The sequence below is a fragment of the Trichosurus vulpecula genome, chromosome 1 (genome assembly GCF_011100635.1).
Source record: "Trichosurus vulpecula isolate mTriVul1 chromosome 1, mTriVul1.pri, whole genome shotgun sequence".
Lineage (NCBI taxonomy): Eukaryota > Metazoa > Chordata > Mammalia > Diprotodontia > Phalangeridae > Trichosurus > Trichosurus vulpecula.
The window spans coordinates 128,936,432-128,957,307 of NC_050573.1; the positions used below are offsets into that span (position 1 = coordinate 128,936,432).

The following is a 20,876-nucleotide window of genomic DNA, read 5'->3' on the forward strand; positions in this document are numbered from 1 at the left end:
CGAGGCAAAAGGTGACCAACCAAAAGGATAGATGGATAGATAGATAGATAGATAGATAGATAGATAGATAGATAGAGAGATAGATATAAAAACACTATGCTCATAAATCTTCAAGAGTGCCACATAAGCTACAAGTTAAAAAAGAGGCTCCTCGTCATTGTCTTAAAGGCCTTTTCTCCAAAAATCAGTTCCAACCCCCCTTTTCCATTCATCTCATTTTCCTTCCTTTAGTGCAGCCTATTGGACTCTAGCCCCACTTCTTCTCCTGTCTTCTCCTATCTCTATGTTCATGCTTCATGCCATTCATAGAACACAGTCCCAGACTCTTTCTCTGTTTGAAGCTTTGTTCGAGGGCCATCTCAAGTATCACCTGACTAATGAAGCTTTCCTTGAGATTGGCCAAGAGAAATCAAATTTTCCTCAGATTTCTCATATTCTTCAAGCCAGAATTGAATTTTCTCAGTCATTGACTATCCCTTCCCATCCTAGTTATTTGGAGATGTTGTCATTTCCCTCTCATTAAATTATAAGCCCCTTGATAACAAGGTGTCTGTCCTAGTTATCTTTGTATCCCTAGATCTTAGCATGGTGCTTTACCCATAGTGTAAGCCCTAGAAACAGTCTAACTCTAGCTGTTCTAACTAATCACTTGAGAGCTAGGACTGTATTTTTGCCTTTCTTTGCAGCCAAAGTGCTTAGAATAGTGTCTGGTACATAGTAAACATTTAATAAATACTTGTTGGCTGATTAAATGCTTACCTGATCTTCTGACATCCAAAATGATCTTTCCTTCTTTCAATTTCTTGTTACATTTTACTTGTAATTCTCATGCAATCATATTCTAACGTACATATAAATTATAATTATTATACAGACCATTCACTTACCTTCCCTTTGAGGATAGAGATAGAGACAGAGAGAGAGAGAGAGAGAGAGAGAGAGAGAGAGAGAGAGAGAGAGAGAGAGAGAGAGAGAATCAATGAGAGAAAAAGAGAGAGCACTCTTTGTCTTATTTGTCTTTTCTATGTGTTTATATTTTATTCACCAGTGTTTAGAATAATATTTTGTATATGCAAATTAATTAATAAGATCTGAGATTTCCTCAGAGTAGGGTACTCCCAGAGTAAGAATTCTCTTTACCAACAAACCAGATCCTAACTTGACTGTGTCTTAATACATAATTCCTAGGGAGCTGCATTAGGAACAGAGATGACATATGAAAGGCCACCCAGGTAGTACTTGTCAGAGGTGGGATTCAACACCGGGACTTTCTGAAGGCTTTCTAGTACACTACATAGTAAACCACACTATTTCTACTTTGAATACCCTAGGTGTTTATTAAAGGTTTTTTGAATTCAATTAAGATGAATTTCAAGAGAGTTGAAAGTACATTGCTACTGTACTATTGCTTAGGCATCTTATTTGACTAATTCATCTGCTTACCTTAGTGATTTCTGTACCTTCAACTAAGTATTCCCAACAACAAAAAATTACTTCTAATGCCACTAACCAATACTTTATATAACATTAAAGACTCCAACAGTATCCTGACCAAATGCTGGCTGGTTGTATTCTTTTAATAAAGTCCAATTGAAGTGACAATTAATTTTTACTTCTATAGTGATTCAATCCCTGACTGGTTTTTATAATCCATGAAATGTCTTTTTACGTCTGACAGGGAGACTTTTTCACTCTTTTACTAAGCTCCGTATTTCCAAAAACTCATAGGCCATCATTTGTCTATTTAGTTATTAGATGCCGTTGTTTTATAGTCCTTTGGGAATTCCAATTTTGAATAATTTTCCAAAATTTTTAGATTATAGATGACATCATGAAAAGCAGTCTAGTCATACAGCCAATGAAATGTTAATTTACTACAGGGTAACCTCTTTGTACTCAAGCTGCCTTTTGCTTTATGATAAGCCCGTGGTTGGCCCATTTTATAGGGCTTCATAGGAAGGAGCTAAAACAATTAGAGGAACCTTCCATGGAGACAGATTCAAATTTCAGCTTATCAGCTTATCAACTTTCTAATGATGAAAGCTATCCAAGAATGGAATGAGAGACAGTGTATTAGCAGCTAGATGGACTACGCTTGGTGTCAGAGAGACGTGTGTTCAAATCTAGCCCCTGACTCATACAAATGAGGCCACAAAGTATAAAGTCACTTGGCCTCTTACTGATACAGGCAACCCTCCACAACTATAAATGGAAGATGAGTTGCACACCTCAATTCTTGGAGAGATTCATCTTATTGAGAATTCTCTACACTGAAGAAACCACCTGGCCCCATATTTCTTCTCCCACTCCCTCCTACTATCTCTATCAACAGCAACCACAACCAAATCACAACAACCATAATAGGAACCACAAGAACGACCACCACAACAATCACAAAAGCAGAAGCTACAACATTGCAAGACAACTTCTCTGGGTTCAAGTAGAGTCTGAGCAGCCACTTGTGGCCTTGGAAAAATCACTTCATCTCTTTGTGACTCAGTTAGTTGGTACATAGTAGATTCTTAAAAATGATTGTTAAATGAATAAGTCCAGGATGAGCTCTAAGGTCCTTTCCTATTGTATGGTTCTCTAGTCAGGACCTTGGCTTTAGTTATGATCATCTTTTCCTTTGTTCCATATATAATTTGCTCATTCCCACCTCTATACCATTGCACATATTGTTTCCTATACTTGGCATGCAGTTCTTGTTGTAGTTAGATATTATCCATCTGCTTCTTTAAAACCCTTCTTAAAACTCTCTTGTTCTTGTCAATGCTAATTAACCCTGCCTAAACTAATTATTCCTTTAATCTGAGTCATTTTTATATTATTTGTACTATCTCAATTGGCACTTAGGACAGCTAAGTGGAACAGTGGATAGTGTCCTGCCTGGCAGTCTGGAAGACCTGAGTTCAAATCTAACTTCAAACACTTACTAGCTGTGTGACCCTGGACAAATCACTCAACCTTATTTGCCTTAGTTCCTCACCTATAAAATAAGTTGGAGAAGGAAATGGCAAACTACTCCAGTGTCTTTGCCAAGAAAACCCCGAATAGGGTCATAAAGAGTCAGGCATAATTGAAAATGATTGAACAACAACAATAACAAAGGACAAAATATTGTTCTGTGGAGAATATGAAGATGGATGGCATGTGGTCCTTTGCCTTCAAGAACTTAAAATCTACTTGGTGGGCATGCTAAGCATGCTATGAATTAAGTTCAAAACCTTATGCCTGGACTAAAACAGCCTTCTATTTGGTCCCCTGATTTTAACTCTCTCCCTTTTGCTATACATCCTTGCACTCCTGAAGTACAAATAACAACTGGTCACTCCCATACTTAATAAACTCCAGTGGCTCCCTATTACCTCTATGATCAAATAAAAACTTCTCTGTTTGGCCCCTAAAGTCATTCACAACAGGGTTCGAGCCTATATTCCCAGGCTTGTACCTTATGCTTGTGGTCTAACAAAACTGACCTTTCTGTTCCTTACACTCAACATTCCATCTTCTATTTCTATTCCTTTGCCAAATTATCCTTATGTGGCTAGTATATACTCTTCCATCTCTGCCTCTTGGAATCCCTAGATTCTTTTAAAGCTCAGCTCAGATGGCACTTCTTGTATTAGGCCTTGCCTGATCTCTGTAGCTACAAGTTCCTTAAAATGATTTCACATTTATTTTTAATGTATTAACATATGTACATGTTGTCCTCAGAAGAATATAAACTCCTCGAGTGAAAAGAGTATTGTTTAACTTTGTTTTTGTATTTCTAGTGCCTGGTACACAGGAGAAGCTTAAAAAAATACTTGTTGATTAATAGATAACACTTATACCAGCGCTTTAAGATTTGAAAAGTACATATATATATGCATATATACACATATATATGCATATATATGCATATATATGTATATATATATGCATATATATATATATTATTGCACTTGATTCTAATGACAATCCTGTGAGACAGGTGCTCTTTTATGGATAAAGGAACTGAAACACAGAGAGGTTAAAATACTTACCAGAGGTTACACACTTCTCTGAGGCTGGATTTGAACTTAGGTCATCCCAAGTCCAAGTCTACCACTCTGTTTGTTGTTTCAACAAGTCCTGAAAAAGCACGTCACCTATTTGCTTCATGAGTTCTTACAATAAAAGTGAAAGAATGATTACTGTAAATGATTATGGCTTGTTCCTTTCTTTTTTTCTTTTTTCCTTTCTCATTTCCTTCTTCCCTTCCTACTTTCCTTCCTCCTTTCTTCCCTTCCTCCTTCCCTTTCCCCCTTCTTCCTTTCCCTTCTTCCCTTTTTTGCTTCTTCCCTTTTTTTCTTTCCTCCCTTCCTTCTTTCCTTTTATTTTATGGTCTAATTACATCTAGAGAATGTGGTGTCCATTTCATATTTTAGGAAGTTCACATATAACCTGGAGAGCATCCAGAGGATGGCAAGTAGGTTGATGGTAAGCCTCATCTTATGCCATAAAAGGTATTGTTTGGAAGGCTTAAACAGAAGAGTTGGGGGGACACGAGAATTGTCTTCAAATACCTGATAGTCTGAAATGTGAAATAGGGATTAGATTTTTCCTGCTTTGCCCCAGAATATCTACCTAGAAGAAATGGGTGGAAGTTATAGAATCAGATTTCAGCCGAATCCAAGGAAAAAAATCCTTAACAACTAGAACTCACCAAACGTGGAATATATTTTCTCAGGATCCAATTCCTGATTACTATTGGTCTTCCAGTAACAAGTAATAGATGACTTACTAGGGATTTTGTAGAGAGGACTATTAATCACTTATGTTGAGGTTAGGTTAGATAGCCTCTGAAATCTCTTGCTCTTGAGATTCTGTGATGCCTTATCTTTCAATCTCTTTTACAAACCTATCATATTATATTTTAATATGTATCTAGTCCACTCATGTATAAATAGTCTTATAAATATACATAGTTGTAACCACATTTTTTTCTTAGGAATGGAACTTATTTTAAGTGGCCTCTCTATACATGGATTTATGGATTATATTTTGAAAGGAATTGTAGTAGCATGAATTGCATGTCAGGCCTGACTGAGTAAAACATGCTCTTCTTGTGATATTTGATTAGCCCTTTATGAGCTCTGACCAGTGAAACACTGTCTCAAGGATGTTTCAATTGACTTTGCTCTCATTGGGACCAGGACCTTGGTAAATATCAGTAATACTTTGGCCCAGGCAGGCTTAGGAGTTTGAAATCAATTCAAGTGGTAAATATTTTAGAGTAAGTGATTAATCGTTAACATGGTGTAATTGCTTTTGGAAATCTAGAGCAAAGCAATTAAAATGGATAATAAACTAGAGGCCTGAATTTGATAACTGTGCATGTGCAATAACTTCTTTTTTTCCCCCCTTACTGAAATTCCACCCAGGCTTTTGGCATATAGAGCTCACATGCCTGATTGACACAATAAACCATAATGGTCTAAAAGAACCATTAAGATCTGCCAGGTCAACGATGTGTGAAATAAGAAAGATTTACATGATAGACCTTAATGATTCGACAAGACACAAAATTTCCACGTTTTAAAAGGCTCTCTAAATTTGGAATTATGAATAAAACCACTGGGGCAAAAATTAAATTTAAGTAATGCTAAATTTGCATCAAAAACCAGTGGTAGAAAATTGTGTGAAGTTGCAACTACTCCCTTTTTTCAATCAGCAAGCATTTATTAAGTACTAACCTTGTGTCAAGCACTGTGCTATGTCCTGGGTATACAGAGAAAAAGCAAAATCCGTCTCTTCCTTCAAGGAACTTCTATTCATTAAATAATTACACCACTGATATCTCTACTAACTCTTAAGTTATGTGATCCTGTGATTCTCTTGAGAGGAGTGGGAAGTGTGCCAGAATTGGCAAAACATAAGAGATGATTAAAATGTGATCTATTTGACTCTTACAGAATAACAACCTATGACAACAGTGTATTAAAACATGACTATGTTACAATTGTTACAATCTATATTGGTAGAGGAAACACATCAGTGAAATCATAGCTCATTTAAGTATTCAAATTAGAACACTGAAGTACATTTTGTCTTTAAAACAATACGAATAATTAGTTAAAATTAATATAATTATTTTAGCCCAGTTTTTAAAGTCACTGGACAAGGCTGGACCAAAATTTTTCAGCAGACTGACTTTTGTTTTTGTCTTTCAATGAAGTTAGAGCACAGAAAGACAAAAATAGAGCACACTCTTATGCCTCATAATTAAAAACAAGGACTTTCTTATTTTGTTTGTAATATACATAATTCTCCAATGTCCATTTCCACAAGTTTTCAATGGAGTCCTAGTTAGGGTAGAATTTCTCTTTGGTTAACCTGTCTTGGCATCACTAAAGACCAAATAAATGACTAGAAAAAGCAATTAATTCAGAAATTCTTGCTGAAATATGATATACAACTTCATCTTACAAAGTAAGCCAGATTGCATAAGACAAAATGTTTCATAATTTCAACCCATCGTCCATTCTCAAATTTCAAAAGATTATGCTTTTATGGTGCCAACTACCTGGAAGGAACTCAATGAATATTCCTTGATATTGAAAATTTGAAAAGGAGACTCTGACTAAAGCAACTTAAATTATCAACAGGGTTGATCTTGTGATCGAACTGTTAATACTCTGACCACTACTTGACATACCTGTACTTTATCTATGTCTATAAAATGGACATTACATTTTCATCAGTATTGACATTACATCACATCAGTATCCTTTGTGTCCTGATTGGAAATGATACTCTTACTTCTGAAGTGTGTACACGTGCACAATTATCAATGTGGAAAATGTAATGTTTCACACTTACAGACACAGTATAAGCACTAATGAGGCCATTTTTCACAGTGCTACCAAATTAATAGTTTTGGATTCTGCTACCTCTTTATATACTTGTGCTATGCTCAGGATAAATGTGCAACTTTGACTAATAAAGTCATATAGGGTATAACTCCTTAGCTGTGTAATCTGTCACTTAGTCATTTATCATCTCTGAGATTCAGTTACATCATCTGAACAACAGGCATAATAACCCCTGCAGCATCTACCTCTTAGAGTCTTTGTAAGGCCCAAATGTGATCACATATGTAAAACAATTTATAACCTTTGGGCACCATGTAAATACCTTCTGTTGTTGAAATGGAAATATTCTGGGGATGGATGACATTGTAAGCTGTCATTAGTCACATATGATTTTTTCTTTCTTCTTTCTATCGAATGGAATAGTGTTAGGAACACATGGGCATTGTGGGCACCTGAGTTAGGATGTTGGGGCCATATCAAAGGAGAAAAGGGAAAATAAAAAAGGAAGGGAAATGACGAACACTTTTCTTTATTTTTTTTTGTATTTTTTAAATTTAATTTATTTAATATATTTAGTTTTCAGCATTGATTTTCACAAGAGTTTGAATTACAAATTTTCTGCCCATTTCTACCCTCCACCCCCACTCCAAGATGGCATATATTCTGGTTGCCCTGTTCCCCAGTCAGCCCTCCCTTCTGTCACCCCACTCCCCTCCCATCCCCTTTTCCCTTCCTTTCTTGTAGGGCAAGATAAATTTCTAAGCCCCACTGCCTGTGTATCTTATTTTCTAGTTGCATGCAAAAACTTTTTTTTTGTTTTTGAACATCTGTTTTTAAAACTTTGAGTTCCAGATTCTCTCCCCTCTTCCCTTCCCACCCACCCTCCCTAAGAAGTCAAGCAATTCAACATAGGCCGCATGTGTATCATTATGTATAACCCTTCCACAGTACTCCTGTTGTGAAAGACTAACTATATTTTGCTCCTTCCTAACCTATCCCCCTTTATTGAATTTTCTCCCTTGACCCTGTCCCTTTTCAAAAGTGTTTGTTTTTGATTGCCTCCTCCCCCTATCTGCCCTCCCTTCTATCATCCCCCCTTTTTTATCTTCTTCCTCCTTCTTTCCAGTGGGGTAAGATGCCCAATTAAGTGTGTATGGTATTCCCTCCTCAGGTCAAATCTCACGAGAGCAAGATTCACTCATTCCTCCTCACCTGCCTTCTCTTCTCTTCCTGTAGAACTTTTTCTTGCCACTTTATGCAAGATACTTTACCCCATTCTATCTCTCCCTTTCTCCCTCTCTCAATATATTCCTCACTCATCCCTTAATTTGATTTTATTTCTTTTAGATATCATCCCTTCATCTTCAACTTACCCTGTACCCTCTCTCTCTATATATATGTATATATATATATATACACACATACATATATACATACATACACACACTTGTACATATATATATATACATACACACACACACACACACACACACACACACACACACATATATATATATATGCATATTCCCTTCAACTACCCTAATATTGAGGTCTCATGAATCATACACATCATCTTTCCATGTAGGAATATAAACAAAACAGTTCAACTTTAGTAGGTCCCTCACGATTTCTTTTTCTTGTTCTTTTTCTTGATTACCTTTTCATGCTTCTCTTGATTCTTGTGTTTGAAAGTCAAATTTTCTATTCAGTTCTGGTCTTTTCATTGAGAAAACTTGAAAGTCCTCTATTTTATAGAAAGTCAATATTTTGCCTTGGAGCATGCATGATACTCAGTTTTGCTGGGTAGGTGATTCTTGGTTTTAATCCTAGCTCCATGGACCTCCGGAATATCGTATTCCAAGCCCTTCGATCTCCTAATGTAGAAGCTGCTAGATCTTGGGTTATTCTGATTATGTTTCCACAATACTCAAATTGTTTCTTTCTGGCTGCTTGCAGTATTTTCTCCTTGATCTGGGAGCTCTGAAATTTGGCGACAATATTCCTAGGAGATTTCTTGTTGGGATCTATTTGAGGAGGCAATCAGTGGATTCTTTCAATTTCTATTTTGCCCTGTGGCTCTAGAATATCAGGGCAGTTCTCCTTGATAATTTCTTGAAAGATGATACCTAGACTCTTTTTTTGATCATGGCTTTCAGGTAGTCCAATAATTTTTAAATTCTCTCTCCTGGATCTATTTTCCAGGTCAGTGGTTTTTCCAATGAGATATTTCACATTGTCTTCCACTTTTTCATTCTTTTGGTTCTGTTTTATAATATCTTGATTTCTCATCAAGTCCCTAGGTTCCACTTGCTCCAATCTAATTTTTAAGGTAGTATTTTCTTCAGTGGTCTTTTGGACCTCCTTTTCCATTTGGCTAATTCTGCCTTTCAAGGCATTCTTCTCCTCATTGGCTTTTTGGAGCTCTTTTGCCATTTGAGTTAGTCTCTTTTTTTTTTTTTGAGATAAATGAGCACTTTTTATTTCTTTGTTTCACAAATAAACTGGCTGAAATAGTTGTTTCCTGTGGGCTAATCAAATAAACCAAATCCCATATCTTCATCAGATTCCTCCGATTCTTCCTTGGCTTCCACCTTGGCTGGAGCAGCAGCAGCAGGCGCAGCAGCAGCTGGGGCGGCAGCCGCAGGGGCAGCCACCGCAAATGCCGAAGGGTCGGCCAGGAAGGCCTTCACCTTTTCGGCAAGTGGGAAGGTGTACTCAGTCTCCACAGCTACAGCCAAGACCCGCTTGTACCCATTGATGATCGAGTGGGGTACTGATGCAACAGTTGGGTAGCCAATCTGCAGACAGACGCTGGCAACATTACGGACACCCTCTAAGAACCGAAGGTGCAAAGCTTCCTCCGTGATGTCCAGCACTTCAGGGTTGTAGATGCTGCCATTGTCAACCACCTGCTGAATGATCAGCCCAAAGGAGAATGGGGAGATGTTCAGCATGTTCAACAAGGTGGCCTTGCTGGCACCCACTTTGTCCCCGGTCTTAATCAGCTGCACATCACTCAAGATTTCAATGGTGCCCCTGGAAATCTTGGTGGTGATACCCAGAGCCTGGAAGAAGGAAGTCTTCTCAGGACCCAGGCCAGTGTTCTGGGCTGGCACAGTGACATCACATGGGGCAATGGCACCGGCACGGGCAGCAGCTGGCACCTTATTGGCCAGAAGCATATCCCTAATCTCGGTCAGATCTTCCTTGGTGAACACAAAGCCCACATTCCCCCGAATATGAGGCAGTAGTTTCTCCAGGGCAGGGTTGTTCTCCAGATGCCCACGAATGGCTTTGCGCATCATGGTGTTTTTTCCCATCAATACCACGGCCTTCCCACGGAGGGACATTCGGATCTGCTGCATCTGCTTGGAGCCCACATTGTCTGCTCCCACAATGAAGCATTTTGGATAATCATCCAAAAGTTGGATGATCTTGAGGAAGTAATTGGATTTCCAGGTAGCTCTGTCTTCCCTGGGCATCTCGAAGGTGCTTCAGGGATTGCCACGCGGGGTTTAAAGACGATGTCACTCGCACGAGGACGCCTGGAGAGAGCGAGTTAGTCTCTTTTTTAAGGTGTTGTTTTCTTCAGTATATTTTTCAGTATTTTTTTGGATCTCCTTTAACAAGTCATTGACTTGTTTTTCATGGTTTTCTTGCATCCTTCTCATTTCTCTTCCCAATTTTTCCTCTACTTCTCTAACTTGCTTTTCCAAATTCTTTTTGAGCTCTTCCATGGCCTGAGACCAGTTCATGTTTTTCTTGGAGGCTTTTGTTATAGGCTCTTTGACTTTGTTGTCTTCTTTAGGCTGTATGTTTTGGTTTTCTTTGTCACCAAAGAAAGATTCCAAAGTCTGAGACTGAATCTGGGTGCATTTTCGCTGCCTGGCCATGTTCCCAGCCAACTTACTTGACCCTTGAGTTTTTCAGCGGGGCGAGACTGCTTATAGAGTAAAGAGTACTGTGTTCCAAGCTTGGGGGGATGCGCTGTTGATTTCAGAGCTATTACAGCAAGCTCTGCCACACTAGTACTCCTCCTTCCCCAAGAACCCCCAATCTGACTGAACTTAGATCTTCAGCAGGCTCTTCACTCCTGCTCTGATCCTCCACTTAATTCCTCCCACCAGGTGGGCCTGTGGCCAGAAGCAACTGCAGCTGTAGTTCTGTAGCTGCCCCACCTCCGCTGCCCCGGGGTGGTGGCTGAACCTGAACTCTATCTCCCTTTCCCCAGCAGCTTTTCCCACTAACCTTCTCTGTTGTCTTTGGTGTTTGTGGGTTGAGAAGTCTGATAAGTGCCGCAGCTCACTGATTCAGGGCGCTAGGGCCCGCTCTGCCAGGCTCCTGGTCTCGTTGGTCTGCGCCGACCACACTGGGCTCTGCTCTGCTCTGCTCCCAGCTCCATGCAGGATAGACCTTACCCAGAGAGGATCCAGGCTGTCCTGGGCTAGAGCCCTGCTTCCCTCCGCTATTTTGTGGTTTCTGCAGTTCTTCTCTGTTGTCTTTGGTGTTTGTGGGTTGAGAAGTCTGGCAAGTGCCGCAGCTCACTGATTCAGGGTGCTAGGGCCCGCTCTGCCTGGCTCCTGGTCTGGTTGGTCCGTGCGGCCAACTCTGGGCTTTGCTCCACTCTGCTCCGCTCCCAGCTCCTTGTGCGAAAGACCTCACCCAGCAACCATCCAGGCTGTCCTGAGCTGGAGCCCTGCTTTCCTCTGCTATTTTGTGGGTTCTGCAGTTCTAGAATTGGTTCAGAACCATTTTTTGTAGGTTTTATGGAGGGACTTGGCGGGGAGCTCGCGCTAGTCCCTGCTTTCCAGCCACCATCTTGGCTCCACCGTGAACACTTTTCTTTAAAGATTTATGAATTTGAAGGACTTTGGATGCCAAACAAGATTTTCTATTTGATACTGTAAGCAATAGGAAGCCACTGGGGCTTATTGATTAGAGGACTGACATCAATATTACACTATTTGATTTGATTTGTTTAATGAAGACTTATTACTACAATGCCAAGGGAGGAATATTCTTTATAAGTTAAGAGATTTGTTGGTTTGGTTGTTTCTGTTGCCTAACCTTTTTAAATCTTATCTCCCTTTGGGTTTGCTCATTACCCCACTTTCCACTATCCCACTGTAAGATTTCTAGGGGGATGGGACATTCTTTTATCACTCAGATAACAAAAAAGTTAGAACAGATGAAGTTGAATTGCTTAGAACATTTGAAAGGATAAAAATAAACTGCTTTTTTTGGGGAGGGGGCAATTTTTCACCTGATCCTTCTCATTAGGTTTAGTGAAACAAGATGAAGATGTATAGACTACACAGCAGCTCCGTGTCTACACATCAAGAAAGAAAAGAGAAATGCTGAATATTATAAGCATCAAATAACATCATACAAATCAAATTGACCTAGTCTCTACAGTCTTTTATTTCCAATGCAATTCAGTGGACCTGAAAGCAGGAAGCTGCTTGCCCAGGGTCACACAGCAAATCTGAGGCCAGATTTAAACACATGAAGATGAATTTTCCTGATAACAAGCCCAGTGTTCTATCTACTTCACCACCTATCTTCCCTAAGCAGGAAGATTTGAGTTTAAATCTTCCTTCTCCTGTGTGACCTTCAGCAAGTCAACTAACCTCGGTCTACCTCAGTTTCTTCATCTGTAATATAGGGATACTATTAGCACATGCCTTCCAGCTTTATTGTGATGATCAAATTAGATAACACTAGAAAAATAATTTGCTAACCTTAAAGCACTGTATAAATGCTAGCTATTATTATTTTTCTAACAAGACTAGCTCATATTTATACGGTTCCTTATAACTGACAAACACTTTCCTCACGAAGGCCTTATGAGGTAGGTGAAACAAATATTATCAGACTTATTTTATAGCTCGGGAAGCAAACTCAGAAGTTTAAGTGAAGTCACACAGGTAGTAAGTTAAAGAGCCAGAATCTGAACATGTCTTCTGAGGCCACGTCCAGTATAGATGTAGATCTCATCCTCCATTGCCCCACTTTCTGCTCATCAATTATTATTATTCTTCATATTCCTAGGAATTAGCTGGGTTTTAGCATTCCTCTACTCCAGTAAGTTGATAGCTTATACTGCATCATGTTCTTCACCCTATTGTGAAAATTGAAAGTAAGATCATCAGCTACCTCAGAGAAATTATGTTAAGAAGTCAGTTTGGTGAAACAACAGAATATCTCATAATTTTAACAAGTGGCTTTGCCTATCTCTGGAGCCTAATCTCTGATGCCTAATCCTAGTATAAAAACAGAAAAATGCCCCTAGGGTCTTGAATTCTCCATCAATGAAGTGTAAGTTCTGAAGTCATCTGCCAGTCTAGGGAGACAGTGAGTACCTGCTGGACAATAAACTGTGAGTACCAGCCTATATTCAGGGAGGCCCACCACCAGATTATCCACAAGGCAATGACTATTTCAGCCGTAGGAACCCCCAAAAACTTTTCCAAGTTTATTGGAGGTTGTACGACGTATTTGTGAAGAAAATATTACCTATGTTTCTGAAATTACAGATTCTAGAAATATGTTATTTTCTCCATCCTTCATCAGATGATCAGGTGATAGTTGATTGATTAATGCCAATTCTACCTATTTATCTTTGGTTAATCTTATTGGAACTTTTTATCTTTTAAAACATTTACAAAGGAAATCTGTAGAAAGGAATGTAGTGTTGTAAGTGAAATGTTTATTTTCACAATGATTTAGATAAGTTGGAAGGAATAGTAATTTAGAAAATTCTTAATTTTTATTGATTATAGTAGGTAAAAGGCAAATATGTCATGAAGTCATAATTAGGAAAGACAAATAAGCAATAATTATAATTATAATAATTAATAACATGCACCAGGCACTGTGCTAAACATTTACAAATATTATCTCATTTGATCCTCATAATAACACGAGAACATAGTAGTTACTAGTATACCAATTTTACAGTTGAGAAAACTGAGGAAGAGATTAGGGGAATTGCCTAAGATCATTCAAATATTAAGTGTCTGAGGCCAGATTTGAATTCAAGTCATTTCAGATCCAGTGCTCTATCCACTGTTCTTTTAGCAGAATTCTTGCTAATGGCTTTATAAATTACAGAGTATAAAATTTTAAATAGTAACTTTGGAAGAATATATAATTTTTAAAGTTGTGATTATATACAAATGTGTGTACACACATACATAAATATATGTGTTGCCATGTACATATGTTTATATGCATATATCAGTTAATAAGCATATATTAAATACCTACTACATATATGCATGCGTTTCTATCTATCTACCTATTGACACACACATAGCATATTTTATTGCATTTTCATGGCTTCAGAAACTAGTTTGTAAAAATGATTAAAGTGGTAGGCTATTGGATGTCATGTGGGCATCTAGGTGGCACAGTGGATAGAGTGTCAGGCCTGGAGTCAAGAAGACCTGAATTCAAATCTGGCCTGAGATACTTGACATGTGTGACCTTGGGCAAGTCACTTAACCCTCTTGCCTCACTTTTCCCCTCTGTAAAATGAGCTGGTGAAGGAAATGGAAAACTAGTAACTTTGCCAAGAAAACCTCAAAAGGGCTCATGAAGAGTCGAACATAAGTGAAAATGACTAAACAACAAATAATATGTCATATTCCTTCTTTTCCCCTGTCTATATACCAAATGACCATTTGGGGTCTCTTTCCCCATATGAGTTATCTCATTGTCATCTCACTGGTCCTGGGTTGGGGAATCCATGGTGGATTTGAGGAGCCTCTTAGTACTTCTTGACTTGGGCAGTATTTCTTTTTACTTGCCTCAGGCTCTAATATTGAGAATTATGGCTCTGACAGCAATAAATTTATTTGTGATTACAAGTCTTGTGCTCTGAATGTGTGAGCTTTCAATTTAACTGTTTTCTTTCAGAGAAAAAAAATGTGGTGTATCTTTTCATTGATTCACTAACTTCCTCAAATTGCTATTAATCAGTTCAGAAAAAAAAATGCACATTGTGAAGTAGAGATAAATACATCAGTATTCTATGGAGAATGATTTTGGCATTCACACATTCCAGCATTATGCTCTATTTGTATATATTCAGTGTTAAGTGATAATGGCATAATGGAGAGGGTGTTAAACATGCAGTCAGAAAGACCTAAGTTCAAATTCTAACTCAAATACTTATATACTACATGTATGAACCTGGGTAAATCACACAATTTAATTAGACCTCACCTTCCTCAACTTATAAAATTAGGGGGTTGTATTTGAAAACCTTTCAGGTCCTTTCCAGCTCCAAATCTGAGATTTTGTGACCTTTCAGAATCTGGCAAATTATTTTTAAAATCCATAATGTGAAAACATCTTCAATGAGCTCTTCATTTCATTGAAGAGAAAACAAGAGAGAGAAAGTGACTTAGCCATTCACACAAACATATGCAGGAATCAGGATTTTTGAATTCAGGTCTTCTGAGTTAAAGTGACTATATTTTTAGTGATACTTTATGAAGCCATAGAAAACACATTGAGGTTTTTATATTAAAAGTAAGCTAGGCATTAATCCATACTTTTTAGGCATTAATCCATACTTTTTAGGCATTAATCCATACTTTAAGTGATTTAGAAAAATTTATTCAAAATATTGTTTCATAAATTGGCATTTTTCCTATTATACAAACATTACTTGTATATTTACAGATTTAGAATATAATTATTGGTCATCTTTGATATTATAAATTCCATTTATTAATATATATTTTAAAAACTTAGTGCCTGAGGTTAAAAAGTTCAAGTAATTAGTTTTCCTATTCTTTTTAAATATAAATTTACTAAGCTTTTCATTTAGCACTTAATATATTCCAATTCCTTATCATGCTGTGGAAGTGACTATGGGTTTTGAAGACTCCATTAAGGGAGTATAGGCTCTAGCTAGTTTTGACATACTATAAAGGCCTTGATTATTAGCAAGAGAAGTCTCCTTTATTTAGGACTAGCCTAGCTAAATTCATAGAGACTTTCTACCAGGAAGCTAGACACTTGTTACTAAATTCTTGGGCCATGGCAAAACAAGAAAAAAGAAAAATATCACCCTTAATCGTTTGTGATTACTTTCTGTTTCTCCAATGATGATGTCAAAAAGGCAGAATTACCAAGATTCAAATGATTTTTAGGCCCTCTATAAGTATTTATTACCTGTCGTTGCTACCAATGTGAGATCCTAGTCCAATCACCAACCAGTGGCCATATGCATAGGGCACCTGAATTACACGAATTTTGACATTCTTGCTACCAACAAAATCAGAAGACAGGAAGTTGAGTCTAATGGAAGGTTGGCTCATAGGTTTTCTTCAGAAGGAAGTAAATGAAGTAGTGACAGTTGATTTTATAGTGCACTCCAGCATATCATAAATTTTGTTTCATGGAATAATTGATCATTACATGGTACTGTGCTATAAGTAATTATAAAAGGAATACCTTGAAGATTATTGCAGTGCATTTGTCAACATTGGTTACAGAAGTTGAAGATACAGAGAAATTTTTACAAATGTCTCAGTAAAACCTTCCTAGTTAAATCAGTATATAATGTTATACTCACTTCTGTGCAGGTATAGGAATAGGTGAGAATTGTAAATTGTAAATGTATTGAAAACTATCATTCGAATACAATTAGCTGGAGATATCAAAGACTTTTAGATTACACAGGAGTTTCACATGTATAAATCATGGTTAAATCTGGCTAACTGATTTATCTCAACCGATAACTAATTGAGGGGAGGGGCGGTGAGCAAACACTGTTGGGAGCTTTTGAGCTACAGAATTAAAGAAAACCACCTCCCCCACCTGGACAACCACTTGAGCTACCAAACTCAGGGTACCCTGAGTACCCTTAGCAAAGATAAAATGGCAGCCCTCTAAAGATTCATCCCATCAGAGTCAAGATTGGAAAAGCTACTACAGAGCTTATACTACAAATACATACCTTTATCTAAACAAACAAAATCCTTTTCAATTGGTTTGAAAACTGAATATTAATGATTTTAGTTAAGTTAAAAAAAAAACAAAAACAAGCATTGGTTGCTTCTTATGTATGTAGGCCACACCTATAACCTTATAGCAAGCAAATGGATATTTTGGTGTTTCTTCTCTACAACTTCCAAATAAGGATAGACTCTAAATGAAGTTAGCAGTGTTATCTCTACAACTCTTCCTTAATTTTCTCCTTTAAACAAGATATTATTAAGATATCAGTTGCTGATGCAGACAGTAGATGCCTCTTGTAGCTTTATTTGTATATATGCTTTCTTTATTATAAAAATGATGGCAGGTTTCTTTATTAATAATCATATGCTAATAAAATCATAAAAATCAATTTCTAAAAACTTGTTATAGCTCTATGAAATTATCATAGAATTGTTACTTGAATCATAGAATCACAAAAGCATTAGAGTTAAAAGGGACCTTTTTCTATCTGGTCAAACCCATTCTTGCAAAAGAGTCCTCATTATAAGATACATAACATATGACCATCCAACCTTTCCCTGAAGACCTCCACTGAAGAGGAATTCATTACTTCCTAAGGCAGCTCATTCTATTTTTGCATATTCTAATTGTTAGGAAATTCCCCACCCCCCCAAAAAAGAGAAAGCTTTAATTTGCCTCTCTGTTCCTTCCATCAATTATTCCTAGTGTCCAAACAGAGCAAATCTAATTCAACTTTCATACCACAAAATAGACAAAAGTCCTTCAAATATTTGAGGACAGCTATCATGCCATTCCTATTACTTCTTGACTGGAGGCTAAATCTTCCCAAATGTAGTCCAGAGTTACTTGAAAATAGCTTTTAAGTCTTTTTTTCACAAGCTTAACAATCTGAACAAGGAAGTTTCCTATGAAGTTCTTACCTATTTATCTTCTCATTTCTAAACCAAAGAGAAGCTGTATGGCTGCAACAACAATGTTGCTAGCAGCTGTTTTGGGGGTAAAGACCAACAACAAGAGCACACAGAAGGCTGCTAGCACAGGTTCTTTGACCTCCTTTTCTAAAGAAAGAAACTTTAAAAGGGTTAACAATATCAGTTTAATTAAACATACGTGTATCATTCGCTTAGCTCAGGGGGAAAAGATCAGCCCCCTGAACTTCAGGGCAAATACAAATAGTTACCAGAGAAGCACCAACATCTAGGTTATCAAAGCCAGGGGAGCTATTTCAATGGCTTGCCCAGAGTCTTGTCACCCTTTCAGTGAGTGTACCCCAAAAGTGAAATGCTTACCTTCCAACACATATGCTCTGCTCAGGGCCCTGAAGGCTGGGGCCAAGTATTTAGAGTGTAGAAATCACTAACACCAGGATGTGGGAAAGCTTTCCAATCACTGGTAAGACATACATTGATGACTCCCAATTGTCCCAGTGCTGAGAAACACTCCAAGACAAAAAAGATCCCACTTTACCTGCCCCATTCAAACAAAGGCCAGACTCATCAAAGGCACTTGACAGCCTTAGCATCCCAGAAAAGAACAGCAAAAAGTCCTTCCCTGATTACCATTACAATGGCTTATTGCTATTCTTGACTTATTTTGTGTGTCATAGACCCCTCTGGCAGTCTAATAAAACCTAAGGTCCTCCTGCTAGAATAATGTTTTTAAATGCATAAAATAAAATAGGCTTACAAAGGAAACCAATTATATTGAACTATAGGCTATAGACAGTGAGAATGCAGTCATGTGTGACCTAGGAGAAGCTCTAATAGCCACAATAATTTTGACATAGCAATGAGTATATATTTCAAGCTGTATACACAAATGTAATGTGATATGAAAAATCTGTGATTTCTATTGGTTACAAAATTATAGGTAGAATTAATATTGATATGGTTTGTGGCCTACATTCCCAATTTAAAGAAATGCAAAATTTGAATTGGAGCATAATGAAAATAAAGATGTATTCTTTACATATGTGTGTAAATATATATAAATGTCAATTTCTTATCTCACCCTCCAACCCCAAATCACTCCAGATCCCATTTTGGAGATCATGTAACATAAAAATATTAGAGAAGTTTATTTTAGTAGGGACAGTCCTGGATCGGGAATCAGAAAATTGATTTGAATCTCAGCTCCACCATATATTGGCTATGTTGTTGCTGTCATTCAGTCATGCCTAACTCTTTGTGACCTATATGGGCTTTTCTTGGCAAAAATACTAGAGTGGTTTGTAATTTCCTTCTCTAGTGGATTAAGGCAAATAGTCACACAGCTAGTGAATATCTGAGGCTGAATTTGAACTCAAGTCTTCCTGACTCTAGGCCCAGCACACTGAGCCACCTAGCTGCCTGAGAAAAATCACTTCTCTGAGATTCTGGTTCCTCATCAGTAAAATAGGGAATATAATTGCACTTCATAGGGTTGGTATGACCAACAAATGACATAATGTACATAAAATACTTTGTAAACCATAAATCATTATACACCTGTGCCCTGGTCATAAAGAGGCACCATTGTATGGTGTTAGAGAGAGGGTCTCCAAATCAGAAAGACCTGGATTCAAGTCATCACACATCCTGATTATATGACTTTGGGTAAGTCGTTTAACCTCTTAGAATGCTGAACAACTATCTAAGTCTTGAAGTTGAAGGCACTAACCTGCTTTGGTAGAGGGAATTTCCCCATATGCGAATTCCACATACCAATGAAATCATAGGTCCAGTCTTATTCCCTATGAAGAAACAATAAAAATCTTCCAAAGAGAGATGCATAAACTATTTCAATTTTACAGCAACCGTCCTTCAGATTTTATGTTAAGATCAATGCCAACTAATATGCACCAATTCCTCTCCCCTCCTTTCTTAAGAAATAGGATCAGTTGGAGGAGAGAGAAAACAACAAACTGGAAGATGCTCACTTTTAAGTGTTCAGTTTCAATAAGTTCTCATCATTCCTGGCTCCTGGGCTTTTATCCAGCCATTTCTGGAAAAAAAAAAAACCCTTCAAGGTGAAGGATTTGGGGATTTTTTTTTTTAATTTCCCATCTATAGAAAAGCTTTATTGTGGGCAATTTTATTACCCCTCTCAGAAGTCCTGAATCAGGCATAAAGACTGAGCTACTTCTTCTTTGGGGAGAAGGCCTCTGGGTCAGGGCCAAGGAGTTAAGTAGTAATATCATTGAAGCTGACTCCTGCTTGCCTTATTAGTAGCATTTAAAGTACCTGAGGTAGTTGCACAGTTCTAACAAAACCAAAGTGGGTTAGCAGAGTTGGACCACACTCTTTGTTACACGACATGATAATTTATAACTCTATCACAATATGTAGGGGAAGCCTTAACTATCTGTCAACTAATGTCCTTAGCCTGAAGGACAGGAGAAGCAGATGGGGTTTTCCCCCAGTGTTTAACACAGTAGATTGTGCATGACTAATCTTGTCAGGTGTCAGTCTTTTATTTTTCAGAAGAGTCTTCCTTTGGGGATTTCAATGAGCAGTTGAGGGACTGAGCATTCTTGTTTTTCTTCAGAATTCTAGTAAAATATTCATGTATAGAATTCAATAGATTATGAAGCAATACGTTCAAAATGCAGTTTCTATGTAAATCTTAAAACCGGATAAAGCAAGCCTTCTGTCATTATTGAAAGTTAACCTTTAACTCAGTAATTGGCTCACTGAGATTATGATAGTTTTTAGATAAAATCATTCGGGTAAGGTTTTTTTTTTTTTCTTTTTAATTGCTTTTTTTTTTCCAGGGGACAGTGGAAGCAGTTATGCCTTCCAATCCTTGTATCACCTTTTTCCTCAGTTCCAGGGCCAACTCCTGATAAACTATGCCAAAGGAAGGATTATCCAAACTGGCAGATCATCCCCAAATCATTTATTTGGCTTTGGATTTCCTTACCTTGTTATATTTGGCTTCAGCCTATATTAAAATTAGTTTGTGCTCAGTAAGCATATGGTCACAGATGACAGGGAGAAGGTGACCCAGTTAAGTACTGGGGAACAGGGAAGTCAGCTCTGAATGAATAATAAGCCACTTGTAATCCATAAAGTGGATTATTTG

The 20,876-nt window shown here is 37.6% G+C and overlaps 2 protein-coding genes across 4 annotated transcripts in view; one reads left to right on the forward strand and one right to left on the reverse strand.

Annotated features, from left to right (window-relative positions):
* CSMD3 (CUB and Sushi multiple domains 3) overlaps positions 1-20,876 on the forward strand; it is a 1,625,828-nt gene that overhangs the window by 457,675 nt on the left and 1,147,277 nt on the right. The gene's annotated exons all lie outside the window — the stretch shown is intronic.
* On the reverse strand, positions 9,303-10,388 carry LOC118849884 (60S acidic ribosomal protein P0-like). Its single transcript, XM_036758967.1, has one exon. The coding sequence runs from the start codon at positions 10,319-10,321 to the stop codon at positions 9,368-9,370; it is 954 nt and encodes a 317-aa protein (XP_036614862.1). The 5' UTR covers positions 10,322-10,388; the 3' UTR covers positions 9,303-9,367.

Coding starts and splice junctions, on each gene's coding strand:
- LOC118849884 (XM_036758967.1), bottom strand. CDS start 10,321: ATGCCCAGGGAAGACAGAGCTACCTGGAAATCCAATTACTTCCTCAAG.